This window comes from Macrotis lagotis, chromosome 1, assembly GCF_037893015.1.
Source record: "Macrotis lagotis isolate mMagLag1 chromosome 1, bilby.v1.9.chrom.fasta, whole genome shotgun sequence".
Taxonomy (NCBI): domain Eukaryota; kingdom Metazoa; phylum Chordata; class Mammalia; order Peramelemorphia; family Peramelidae; genus Macrotis; species Macrotis lagotis.
This window is the reverse complement of record NC_133658.1, coordinates 599,713,629-599,727,948: the sequence shown is the minus strand read 5'-3', so window position 1 is coordinate 599,727,948 and position 14,320 is coordinate 599,713,629. Positions and strand designations below refer to the sequence as shown.

Sequence of the window (14,320 nt, the reverse complement as noted above, 5' to 3'; positions counted from 1 at the left end):
TAGGGATTATACACTCTTCAAAAGGAAGCTGCACTGTGTCCATTAAATAGTGAATTCTCCAATACATTTAAAATAAGATTTCATTGACTACAGTTCGATTCTCTCACAATTTTTCAAGAACTGTATAAAGTGAGATCCTTTTGATTCATGGTAAAAAGTAGCATGACATTGGGGTGGCTAGATGGTGCAGTGGATAGAGCACTGGCCCTGGAGTCAGGAGTACCTGAGTTCAAATCTGGCCTCAGATACTTAATAATTACCTAGCTGTGTGGCCTTGGGCAAGCCACTTAACCCCAATGCCTTGCAAAAACTAAAACAAAAAAAAAAAGTAGCATGACATAATGGATAGAGAACCAAACTTGAAGTACTGAATCCCACCTCAGACAGTTGCTAACTAATAATAGTGCCTACACCACAGGACTTTTGTGGGGAGCTAATGAGAGATAATATTTGTAAAATGCTTTGAAGATCTTAAAATACAATATAAATGTTAACTTTTATTATTATTATTATTTCTAAGATCAAGATGTTAAAGTAATATATTTACCAGATTTCTCACTGAATTGAATCCCACAATCCCTGGTTTGATCCCACCTGAAGGAAACAACCAATCAATTGTCATTTATTAAGTACCTACCTTGAGCCAGTCATTGGAGAGTTTATAATTTAATGGCAACAGCTCCAAAGTGAATGATCGTTATAGGGCTCTGGTTGTAGAGAAAATTGTGAGAGGAGAGACAACCTGGTGGGGTGAAAAGTGCTTGAACTGGAAGTTAGTAAACCTGCGATCTAGTCCTCTTTCTGCTACTGACTTTCTTTGAGACCTTGGAAAAGCCAATTTCTTTTTCTACTCTTCTCCATCAATAAGGAGACTGGTTATAGATGAGCAACCCTTTCAGTTCTAAAATTCTTTGATTCCTTTGATCTTGTGTATCCAATCAGAAGTAATCTCAGAAGTTATCTGTTTTAATGCAGAACAGAAGACCCTTCTACATGGGTGGCCAGTTCCTACCACCTTGCAGAGGCAAATGTTAAATTTTCAATGAGAGGACTGACATCTTGGAATTCAGCAAATTGTTTATTATTTTGTTGATTGTTTCTAGACCTAAGAAAGCAATGTTGAAAATTTTAATGATACAGATTAAAATCTCCCCATCAGATTAATGATTGTTAAACATTTACCAGCATATTTCTGCCTCTATACCATTCCTAACAAAGAGTCTATATTTAAAGACCTCTAAGAATGAAGAAGTCTATCTTTAGAGGTAGATCCTTTTGCCACATTCTCTTCAATCCAATGACACTGGCCTCCAGGCTATTCCATGAACAAGATACTCCATCTCAGCTCTGGGCATTCTTTCTGGCTGACCCCATGCCCTCCTGCCTCCCTCCTCTGCTCCAACTACCGACTTCCCTGATTTCCTTTAAGGCCCATCTAAAATCCCATCTTCTTCAGAAAACCTTCCCTAACCCCTCTTAATGCCAGTGCTTTCTATCTTTTAATTAATTCCTCTTTGTCCTGTACATAGCTTTCTTTGTATATATTTTCTTGCATTAGATTGTAAGCTCCTTGAGGGCAGGCTTAGGAAAGTGGCACATAATTAGTGCTTAATAAATGCTTATTGAATTGAATTATATAGAGGTAAAACTGTCTCTCAGTAATATACCAGTTTTGCCTTCCAGTCCAAGTAAAATAAAATTCATTCTTTTTCCCAGGTGATATAGTACACTAAATATTGCACAACAAGCTTGGTGTCCCCACTAAGTCTTTTCTTTTCCAATCTAAACATTCCTAGGTCTTTTAACAGCATACTTTCCTTTTTCATTTTAAAAATAAATTTATCGTTTATTTTTAACATTCTTTTCTTTTTAAATTTTGAGTTCCAAATTCCCTCCCTCCCATTGCACTCCCTATCCACTAAGAAGGTAAGCAAAATGATAGCAATTATTCATATGAAATCATGCAAAACATTTCCATGTTAGCCAAATAACTTCAATTCAAAGTTCATCAGTTTTCTCTCTGGAAATGGATAGCATTTTTTCATCATGAGTTCTTTGAAATTGTCCTGGATAATTGTATTGATCAGAGTAGTCAAATCTTTCATAGTTTATCATCATTATTACAACACTGCTGTGATTATACACAATGACCTCCCAGTTCTCTCATTTCACTTTGCATTAATTCATATAGGTCTTGCCATATATTTTTTCCTGGAATCACCCTTCTCATCATTTCCTGTAGCAAAATAGTACTCTATTATAATCATAAGCCTCAACTTTTTCAACCATCCCCCAACTGAAGAGCATCCCTTCAGTTTCCAATTCATTGGTACCACAAAAAGAGCTCCTATAGATTTTTTTTTAGATATAGTTCTTTCCTCTTTTTTTCTTTGATAGCTTTGGGATACAAATCTAGTAGTAGTATTGGTGGGTCAAAATGTATGCTCTCCTGATTGACCTCAGGGTCATGGATAACAGGAGCAAGAAGAAACGCAGATCATCTAGTTCATTTTACAAATGGAAACCTAAAATCCAGGGACATTAATCTTCAAGGTCCCTTCAAGATCTCACATTCTGTTGCTCTAATGAATAGAAAAGTTATTTGACCACCATAAAAGTTCTCTATAAATTAGTATTATCAGTCAGTTAACAAGCATTTATTAAGTGTCTACTAAGTGTGAAACAAATATCAGGCTTCTGAAAAGATGAAACATGACTTCATATCTTTTTTTTCCCCCAGTTGCAAAATGAAAGTTTAGAATACAGGATTCCTCCAAGCTTTAAATCCCATGAGCCTGTATGACTTACTTTGTGTCTGAATTTTGGTTCTTTCCAGTGGGGAATCTGGAGCTGGGAAGACAGAGACAACTAAATTAATACTTCAATTCTTAGCCATTGTTAGCGGTCAGCATTCTTCGATTGAGCAGCAGGTCCTGGAAGCCAATCCCATTCTGGAAGGTAGGTGGGTCACAAGTCCTTCTTTAGAAGGAGGGTCTCTCCTTTGACCATCCCTTCTCCAATAAATCAATCAACAAATATTGACTAACCAGCCACTATGTACTATCAGGCAATGCAATAGGTGCTGGGGGAAAAAAAAAGATAAAAATGAAATTGCTCCTGCTCTCAAGGATCTTTTTGTGTAGGGGAAAGAGAGGAGAAAAAAACATGGAAATATAAACAAAATAAATACAAGTTAATATGGGGTGAGCACTGGGAGCTGGGTCAGGTTTCATGTGGAAGATGGTGGTAAAAATCAAATTTTGAATGAAATGGCAAATTCTAGGAAGTGGTAGCAGTGAGAAGGGAGAGCACTCAGGCATGGGAGACAGCCAGGGGAAAGTGTGGAGACAGGAGACAAGAGTCAGGTGTGAGGACAAGCAAGCAGACCAGTCTCATTGGACCCTTACTTAAGAGCCCTTGGATTTAGAATTGCTTCCCCCTTATTGCTGAAGCAATGTTGTTGGCACAGTGTGGTGTGTGGTCTACTTGTAGTCCTTGAGGATTTCTCAGTGGTCCAAAATCTGCTCCTGAATGTACATATAAAATATTATATATTTGAATGATCTCAGAAATTCCAAGGGGGAAAGAGAAATACTAGGTGGATATAGGAAGAGCTTTTTATTCTTTATTCTTAGAATTTTTTTGTTATAAATCCACCAACCATATGGTTAAAATTTACTGGGTAGATCCCCTTGCTTATCCTGATGCTACCTTTTGATGATGATAATGATAATAATGATGATAATAATAATAATAATAATAATAGCTAGTACTTAAATAGTGTTTTAAGCTTACAAAGCAATTTACATATGTTAACCCAGTTGAACCATTCAACAATCCTGGGAGGTAGGTACTATTATTATTCTATTTTTCAGATGTCAAAATTGAGACATGGGTTAAGTGATTTGCCCCGGATTACACAGTTAACAAGTCTGAGGCAAGATTCAAACTCAGGTCTCCTAAATCTCATGCTTTAACCATTGGGCAACCTAGCCTCCACCAAGATCAGAAGGGATAAATGTGGACCCCACAATTACTCATTTCTGTCCTTGGGAAGGAATGGCATGCAATTCTAAGATCATATTTGACACTCCAGTCTCAACACTCCCTCTTCTATTCTATCTCCTATCCTGTTGAGAACTTATTGTGCCAATCTGACTAATGGATAATAAATCATGCCTCTTCTCCTTTCCTGACCTTTCCTGGCACCACTTTCTTTCTCAGCCTTTGGCAATGCCAAGACAATTCGAAATGACAACTCAAGCCGCTTTGGGAAATATATTGAAATCCACTTCAACAAAACTGGAGTGATTGAAGGAGCCCAAATAGAACATTTCCTTCTGGAGAAGTCCCGGGTCTGCCGGCAGGTAAGGCCATTGCACATCAGAGGAGGTCTTCAGTGAAGTGGGAACGGAACTGTGATTTGTCTTCAATGTTCTTCCACATCTTCTTTCTAGTACCATTATTACCTTGTCATTCATGCCCTGATTCATCTAGACCTCCCCTCCTAAATGACAATCCTTGTTCCAGCTCTTTTCCTCTTTTCTCCCTGAGCCAAAACTAATTTGTCTTATGCCAAAATCAAAACTAACTGTAGGCAAGGTAGGCAGCTGTCTGAGGCATACTACTCAAGTCAGATACACTTTTATAAACTCACATATTTTGAATGTCAGAAAATTCTATTCCACATACCAGATAATAGTTTTATGGTGTGTTTGGGTTGAAACAAAGATTCCAAGAATGGAAATTTCCAAAGCTTGTATTATGTTACACAAATGACACAGGGCTTAGTTTAATGACAATACTCATTTAGATACTAACCAGATAAACCACTGTAGTGTCTGCTCATATGTTAGCTGAGACTAGAAAGTTAGTTATTAACTGTCCCAGGCAGGAATGTCTTTACTCCTTTATTTCAGTGAACAGATGTGAGTGTTCCCTCCATATACATAGATCAAGGACCTCAAAATCATGCCTTATGAGAAGTTTGAAGGAAATGGAAAAAACTTCAGGATGAGACAAATTAGAAAGAAACATGAGAACTATACTCAAGTATTTAAAGGATTGTCATGTGGAACAAGGATTAGATTTGTCCTATTAAATTGTAGAAGAAATTCTTGTTCATAAATGAGTCCAACTCAATGGAAGTCAACTCTACTTCAATGATTCTTTGATTCTATGTTTTTTGGGGTTTTTTTTAAGATTTTTTTTTTTTTGCAAGGCAAATGGGCTTAAGTGGCTTGCCCAAGGACACACAGCTAGGTAATTATTAAGTGTCTGAGACTGGATTTGAACCCAGGTACTCCTGACTCCAGGACTGGTGCTTTATCCACTGCGCCACCTAGCTGCCCGATTCTTTGATTCTATGAAAGACCCAGAATGTAGATTGGTATTTATTTTCTTTTTCTCTTTCTTTTCTTTCTTCTTTCCTTCCTTTCTCCTCTTTGTGTACTTATTTCTTTTTCCTTCCTTCCTTCCTTCCTCCCTTCCTTCCTTCCTTCCTTCCTTCCTTCCTTCCTTCCTTCCTTCCTTCCTTCCTTCCTTCCCTCCCTCTTTTTTGTTACTTTGTCTTCTTATCTTGCCCAGATTGGAAATACAGTGACTGTTCAGCCCATTCCTACTACTGTTCAACAATGGAACCTTTAATCTATTCCATTTCCTACCTGGATTGGTTTGCCCTGTCTTAAAAGCCTGCCATCAACCTTACCCCCTTACCAGTTCATTACATTGATGCCAGATTTGGCATGACTCCCTGATCAACCTTAATCCTACTCAGCTCAGAACTCCTGAAGTCAAGTTATTTCAACCTCCCCTAATAACAGGGATTAATTACAAATATACACTACCAGCCCTGGTCCAGAATCTATTATTTAAAAAGTTATGTTACAATTTTGGATCATGTACCTAAATTTTGAGATCAGTGTCAGATAAGACAACCAAAACTTCTCTTGAATGATCACTTGCCAAGGAGGTAGGTTCTCCTGCTAGATAGACCATAGGGCTGCACCAAGGTGGCAGTCTTCTCTTTACATTTGTGCAAATTATCCCCCAAAAATAACTGTAAAACAGAATTTGAATTAACAGAACTAACAGCTCTGATCTATGCAATAGGCAACCAGTACTCCAGAAGACTGATGAAGCTTGCCACCCACCTCATGTCAGAGAGGGAATGGACTCAGGGAGCAGAATGAGATGGACATTTTTTGGAATGCAGGAATTTGTTTGGCTTGACCATGTAGATTCATTCATTCATTCATTCATTCATTCATTCATTTATTTATTTATTTATTAGGTTTTGTTTTTTTTTTTTGCAAGGCAAATGGGGTTAAGTGGCTTGCCCAAGGCCACACAGCTCGGTAATTATTAAGTGTCTGAGACCAGATTTGAACCCAGGTACTCCTGACTCCAAGGCCGGTGCTTTATCCACTATGCCACCTAGCCGCTCCCTACCATGTAGATTTATTACAAAGATTTTGTTATTAGGGAATGGTAGGAGGGAGAGAAAAATAAATTCTTGTCAGTTGAAAATTAAAATTAAAAATATTTTTGTGACTTCATGGGTACCACTTATGTTCTACTGATAAATTATCTCTCTGTGGCATTTTCTTCCTCCCAGGCCCCGGAAGAGAGGAACTACCATATCTTTTACTGCATGTTAATGGGGATGAATGAGGAGCAAAAGAAGCTACTGAGTTTGGGGACAGTTTCAGAATACAACTACCTCACCATGGTAAGTAATGCTATTCCCTAGCTCTTTCCATCATCCCCATCTCTCCCTTATCTCTCTATCACTCCCATCATTCCCTTCACCTCTTTTCCAGGTTTCTAAAGGGTATAGCCTACATAGAAAGAAGATGTCTTTGAGGCATTATGATGTCAAATATAAAAGACCATTCAAAAAATGAAGGACTCTTAACTCTTTTGGATCTGCTGTGGATTAATTATCACAAAGTAGTTAAAAGCCACCAGCAAGAAATGAGTCAGACAAAGCTACAAAAGGGTGGGACTTTGACCCAGGGTACTAATATTTAGAGGGACTAAAAAACTGAAGTCCTTGGATAGCCTAGAAACAACAGTTTGATACTTAATTAGCAAGAATAATGAGGGAGATCTCAGAAGGCCATTATCTGGCAAATGAACATCTTCTATTCTAACCCCCTAACATCCCCCATCCTGGTAGTGCCTTGGGTTCCATGCCATGCCATGGGGTTTTCCTTCATCAGCACAGTTTGAAAACCTGCTTCAGGCAGTTTGTCCCTAAATGTATTTTAAACTGATTTTCTCAAATGAAGAAATAGATTATGCCTCTGAGCCCTGACTCCTAAGACAATAACCAAGGATGTTTTTCTCTCATTCTCTACCATTTATATTTCTTAAATGCTAATTTAAATGTGCATAGAACTTGAAACTTATAAAAGTATTTTCAAATGTTATATCATTGTATCCTCACAACACTACTAAAAAAGGAAGGATAATCACTTCCATTTGACTTGAAAGTAAATAGCTCCAGGGATGATAATGCCTTTCCTGAGGACACACAATGAATCACCATCATCATCATCATCATCATCATCATCTCTTCTCCTTCTCCTCCTCCTTCCTTTTGCTCCTCCCTTCCCCTAAGGTGCCTTACCCCAAGCTCTGTTGACCTATCACACAGAGTGTATGATATCCATCTGTTCCTTGCTAAATTCTTGCTAAGCTGAAAGTAATTTTATTATTGAGATGACTTTGTATTGTTATCTATAAATCAGTGTCACAGGAAGGGGGAGGACCATGATGGTCATTCAAGGATCATTCAACATGTTCTCTCGAATCCCTAGGGACAATGCACATATTGTGAGGGTCGCAATGATGTCAAGGATTATGCCTCCCTTCGCTCTGCTATGAAGGTTCTTATGTTCTCTGATTCTGAAAACTGGGATATTAGCAAATTGTTGGCATCTATTCTTCACCTGGGGAATGTGGAGTTTTCAGGTAAGTCTGGATCTTCTTAAATCTAATGGCATAGTGCATAGAGCACTAGATCTAGAGTCAGGCAGACCTGAGTGTAAATCTTAACTTAGACACTCACTATCTGTGTGGTTTTGGACAACCCCGTAACCTCTCAGTGCCTGGTTTTCCTTAAAATGAGAGATTGAACTTGATTACCTTCTCCAGCTCATTTTACAGATAAGGAAACTGAAGTAAGTAGGACTAAGCAACTTGCCCAGTCACATAGCTAGTATGTGAGGCTAGTCTTCCTGACTCCAGGCTTGACACTCTATCCTCTGTACCTGTGCCTCAGTTTCCTCATCTGTAATATGAAATGGAAAAGGAAATGGCAAACCACTCTAGTATCTTTGCTCAGAAAATCCTAAATGGCTATCACAAAGAGTTGGACACAACCTTTTACAGACACTGTGACTTCTAGTTAATGAAATTCCAGAGATGGTCCCATAGCATATAATCCCTTCTGAATGGTAGGATTGGTTTGCTCTTAGCACATCTTTTAATCTTCCTAGGCAGTTCTGATCTGTGGCAGGAGCTCTAATCCAGAAATTCTCAAATGGGGTCCATGGACCCACATGAACCCCGAGAACATTTTAGGGGGTCTGTAAGGTCAAAACTATTTGCATATTCTAAAATGTTATTTACCTATCACAACACTCCTTTTTGCAACCACATTATCTGTGTGAACCTGGTTTGTTTCTATATACTTAGACCAAAATAATATATTATGCATAATAGATTGAATTACAGAAACATCCTTCTTTTATGCTCTATGGTGGATATTTGCAAAAATATGGAAAAATGTTATTTTACTAATTTTTTGTTTTAAAATATATTTTCATTAAAATGTTATTTTATTAACGTATAAGTTTATTTTAGTTTTATGAATTAAATATTTTATTTTTATCAATTTGAATTTCTAAAATAGTAAATACCAATAGATAAAACTTACACAATAAAAAGCTCTTCAGAAAAAAAAACAAAAAACAAAAAAAAAAGGAAAAAAAAAGGAAAAAAAAGCTCTTCAGAGTCCTTAGTAATTTTAAACAATGTAATGGGGTCTTGAAACTAAAAAGCTTGAGAACTACAAGGGAACTTCCATCCCCTCACCTTCTGTTTTTCATTCTGATACACTCAAAATTAACCTCACCCAATACCAACCCAAGATACCAATGTCTTCATTCTGTCCTTTGACTGCCCAGGTTACCTCAGACTTTGTCCTTCTTCAATGTTCTAAAATATTACCTTTCCATTGCAAATATCTCTGTCATTCCTTAATCTCAATGGAAGAAAGGCATTATAGAGGAAAAGAAATCTATTAAACTAATTCACAATTAAAGTTCCAGCAGCTACTAATATCTAAATATGCTACCCTTCCCAGGGGTCTTTGCTTTTTTAAGCAAAATAATCGTCACCACTGAGATTTTAGGTCAGTGGGAGAATACCTTGGGGGCAGGTTCCTGGTCCCCTCAGCAATCAGAGTAAGAAGCCTCCTTCTCTAGGCCAACTTTTCTCACAGATATTTATTATTTCTGACTTCTAGCTGCTATTTCTGACAATCTGGACTGCTCTGATGTTATGGAGACCCTACACTTTCGGGCTGCAGTTAAGTTATTAGAGGTAAGTTCTGGCATCCATTTTTATGAGAATGTGCCCATGATCCAGGTCCCTACTTGCTTTCCACTTCTCTTCTCCAGCTCCTGCACTGACCTACCCTGACTTCCTATTCTAGGAATAGCTCTGGTCTTCAAGTAGCAAGAGTGAGCAAGAACTTGAGTCAACAGAACTGGATTTTAGCAAAATGATGAAGTTGTTAAAATTCATCATTGATGTTCTTCCCATGCCGTTGTTCATGCTTCCCTTTTCCTGTTCATGTCCTTCACCTTGAGACATTTTTCCAGTGCCTCCTAGATGCCCATGTTTCCATCATAGTGATGTTTAGTACATTATTTCATGTTCTGGACCTGTCCTGCTCCCACATCGAAACTGCTCCTCACTCCTGCTCCAATACTTTGGTAATCTTGAGAAGAGCTGTAGTATAGTGGTATAATAGCAATAATAATAACAGCTATTTATTAAACACCAGCAATGTACCAATAACTGTTCTAAGTATTTAGTAATTATTATCTTGTTTGAGTCTCACAATAACCCTAGGATGTAGGTGATATTATTATCCCTATTTTGTAGTTGAAGAAACTGAGGCAGGTTTATTGATTTGCTCAGGGTCACACAGCTAGTAATCTGAGACTGGATTTGAATTTAGGTCTTCCTGACTCCAGACCTAGAAATCTATCCATTGCACTATCCACTAATTTCTTTTTTAAAAAAATTAGGAAAAAAGACTATAGAACGTGAAGTTAGATGATCTGAGTTCTAATGTAAGCTTTACCATTTACTAGCTGTATGACCTTAGTCAAGGCAACTCATCTCCTGGTTACTCAGTTTCCTCATCTGTAAAATGGCAGGGTTGAACTAGATGGGTCTTTGAGGTCCTTTTCAGGCCTAATGATCTATGATTGGGCATATAAATTCCCTGACTTGGATGTCCCACCCCTTCAGGTTTATCCTAGGTAAAAAAAAGTAATAAATGCTAAGGAATTAATGTCTAATAATGTGTAACAAATGATTTGTGCATTTTGAAGCAGTGCATTTTATTTATTTATTTTTAACACAAGTGTTTTATAGGAATGTATTCATTTTGATCCATCTGTACTTTCTAACTACTCTTCTCCCTATACCAAAAATAGTTAAGTGAAACCATTTAATAATGGGGACTACAACTGACAGTATATGCTATTTTCTACCTTTGCAGTTTTCATATTGTTACAGAAAGGGAGACTAATTTGCTTCAACATTGGCAGTTTGGAACTCTTGTTATTCATTTTATTTGAAATGAGTTCTGATGTCTTCTGGAGTTTTATCTTTAAGTACATATTTGTGGTCATTGGGTATGAATCCTTTTGGCTCTACTTTCTTTACTCTGCATCATTTTATCTTCCTCTCTTCACTGATTTTTTTATATTGGTCATATTTTGTGGTACAAATTTGTTCTATTATTTCACAGTTGTGGGCCACTTAATCCCAATTGCCTCAGAAAAAAATTCAACTTAGAATCCTTAAAAACTCAGCTTAAGGCCAGATAGATGGTGCAGTAGATATAACACTGGCCCTGGAATCAGGAGGACCTGAGTTCAAATTTGACCTCAGTCACTAAATAATGGCCTAGTTGTGTGACCTTGGGCAAGTCACTTAACCCCACTGTCAAAAAAAACCATAAAACTTCAGCTTAAATACAGCCACCAAAGGAAGTTTTTTCTGGTCCCTCCCTTCCCCAGCTGCTATTGCCTACTTTTAGAGGCAGCTGGGTGATGCAGTGGCTAGAGTGCTGGGCCTGCAGTCAGGAAGATCTGAGATCAAATCCAGCATTAGACTCGAGGCAAATTAATCTCTGTCTGCTTCAATTTCCTCAAATGTAAAATCAGGATGATAATAGTACCTATCTTCTAAAGTCATTGAAAGTCTCAATAAAATAACAGTGTCTGATATAGTAGGAACCTGATAAATGTGATTTTCTTTCCTCTAAGATTACTTTCTATCTATTCTCTATGTAGCTTGTAATGCCTATTTATTCACATGTCATTTCCACCATTAGAATGTAAACACCTTAAGGGCAAGGACTATTTTTTCTATTTTTTTTTTAATCCCTATCTCTTAGCACAGTACCTACCTAGGATATAATAAGCACTTAATCAACTCTTGTTGATCGGGCATAATAAAATCAGCTCTCGAATTCTTGCCTACGCAGTGGCTCAGTAACCACATCTCTATTCAGAGAGAATCACTTTTTTTTTTCATTAGAGGATGATCCCCTGATACTCTGTTGGTGTTTATACAGGTGAAAGATATCCAGCTCCAGACCTGTCTCACCACTCACTACATAATCATCCGAGGGGAAGGTGTCTCCCGACCTCTGAACATCCTCCAGGCCAGTGACCGGCGAGATGCTTTTGTCAAGGTAGAAATTCTTACCTATCCTTCTCTTATCCCTTTGCTGAGAATATCTAGTCCTTTTGCTCTTTTAACAAGTTTCAGGGCAATGAAAATAACCTCTTCTGCTATTAATTTGTCCTTCAAGTAACTGAAAAGGGCCAGAAGGTATTCGAATCATTTTTCCTCTTCCCTAGTGCCACATTCTTAGGTCCATTTCATATATTCTAAAGTCTTCCTTTACCCTGACCTTCTCCATTTGGAAAATTTTGACCTCCACTTCATCAGAATGACTGAGAATAGTATCCGTTTTGTCATTTTTACTTCAACAATACTCCCTTACATTGGATTTTCTCAAATACTCCCCTGGACTTTCCTTTTCCCTCCTAATATCATTTCTCATAACTTCCCGCATAAAACTTCTATCCTTATATAACTCCAACTGTTTTCATATCCCAGCAATATGATTAGAAATTTTCTTGCTCCTCAATACATTTCACACTGAACTTTTAATGATCTCCTTTGATATGACTCTCTCACCACTCTTTTATAATATCTCATGGAGTACAATGTCCTAAGGTGTTCACCCCTTCATAACAACACCCCCTCTACCTTTTTTTTTCATTTCTCTTTTCTTGTCATTCTTCCCTATCTCAATCCCTTCTCCAAATATATTTCACTCCTCTTAAGGAAATCTATAATCTGACTGATCCAACTTTATCTTTCTCTACTCAGAACTTTCTACTCTTAAGTGTTTGAACACACACTTTGCTTAGGTCAAATCAGTATGTCTCAAATATGCCATACTCATTCCTCCTTATGCTTTTGCACATGCAATTTTCTCCATCTGGAATTTAGAATAGTGATTTGAAGTCAAGCAAATCTGAGTTAAAATCCTTCCTCAGACACTAACTAACTGTGTGACCCTGGACAAGTCACCTAACTTCTATCAATCTAAGTTTGCTCATTTATAAAATGGAGGTATTAATATCATCTACCTTATATAGATGATATTATTATAATTATTATATATTTCATCTTCAAGGTACAATTTGAGTCCTATCCTCTACATTAAGCTTATCATAACTATTCCATTCTTCATTACCCTTAGTTTTTGATTATATGAATGAATGAAAATGTATTCATTTTTTCTCCATCTTTTATTCATTTTTTTATTCTGATATTCAAATTCATTATAAGTAGTAAATTTTAACCTTGTTCCAAATGGTTTCTCTTAATTTTTTAATATTCATCTTAATAATTTTGAGTCTCAAATTTTCTTTCTTTCTACAGCCTCTTCCCCACCTATTGAGAAGTCAAGCAATATGATGCTCACTATACATGTGAAGTCATACAGAACATTTTAATATTAGCCATATTACAATAAAAAGGCAAGAAAAATAAAGTGAAAAATGTTTCAATCTAAGAGCCCATCAGTTCTCTCTCTCTGGAGCTGGATAATATTTTTCCATTATAAGTTCTTTGTAACTGTCATGGATCATTATATTGATCAGTCATTACAATATTCAGTTTTGTGATGACAGGAACAATCCAAAGTGCTTTTATGATGCCCTGAAGGCTATTTGTGGACCAAAGATCTATGGGGCATTTCAACTACTCAGCACTGATAGAGCCACATTGATTAGTGATAAGGATGTGATCCTGGAAAGATAGACTGAACACTTTTATAATATTCTTAACAGGCCATCATTAACCAATGCTGAAACCATTGACTTTATATTTCAAATTTAAGGTAATTCTTCTCTAGCCAAACTCCCAAATGAAGAAAAGGCTTTGAATGCCATTAGGGTCTTCTTGTGTGGCAATGAGCCTAGGTCTAATTCTATTCCAGCAGTGATTCATAAGGCAGGGGTCCACTGCTCATACAAAAACTGACATCTCTATTGTTCATCTCTATAAAGGAAAAGTAAATAGGTTTTCCTATGACAATCATGGTAGTGGAGAAGAGAAGTCTCTCTTAGGCTTTGCCAACAAGATTCTTGCCAGAATCCTATTTAATAGACTGATCCTTTACCCAGAAGATGGTCATCTTGCCTGAGAAGCCTAGATCTTTCTCTCTCTCTCTCTCTCTCTCTCTCTCTCTCTCTCTCTCTCTCTCTCTCTCTCTCTCCCTCTCTCTCCCTCCCTCCCTCCCTCCCAAGAGGGAGAGAGCTCTTTCATACATACACATACACACACACAAACATAAACATATACCTCATATCATACATCACACTATTACACACCACACTACACATATATCCTCAGTATAACTACCTTAAAAATATGGATATGTTTACTTTTTAAAAAATTAAAACTCAATCTTCATTATTTATAGTCA

General features: G+C 37.2%; 1 protein-coding gene across 1 annotated transcript in view; it reads left to right on the top strand.

The window, feature by feature from the left end:
* Positions 1-14,320, top strand: part of MYO7B (myosin VIIB) — a 152,651-nt gene that overhangs the window by 41,867 nt on the left and 96,464 nt on the right. Inside the window, exons 6-11 of the mRNA XM_074214928.1 lie at positions 2,837-2,958; positions 4,225-4,367; positions 6,617-6,730; positions 7,824-7,977; positions 9,536-9,612; positions 11,888-12,007. Of these exons, the coding sequence (XP_074071029.1) occupies positions 2,837-2,958; positions 4,225-4,367; positions 6,617-6,730; positions 7,824-7,977; positions 9,536-9,612; positions 11,888-12,007 (730 nt within the window). The remainder of the gene's footprint in view (positions 1-2,836; positions 2,959-4,224; positions 4,368-6,616; positions 6,731-7,823; positions 7,978-9,535; positions 9,613-11,887; positions 12,008-14,320) is intronic.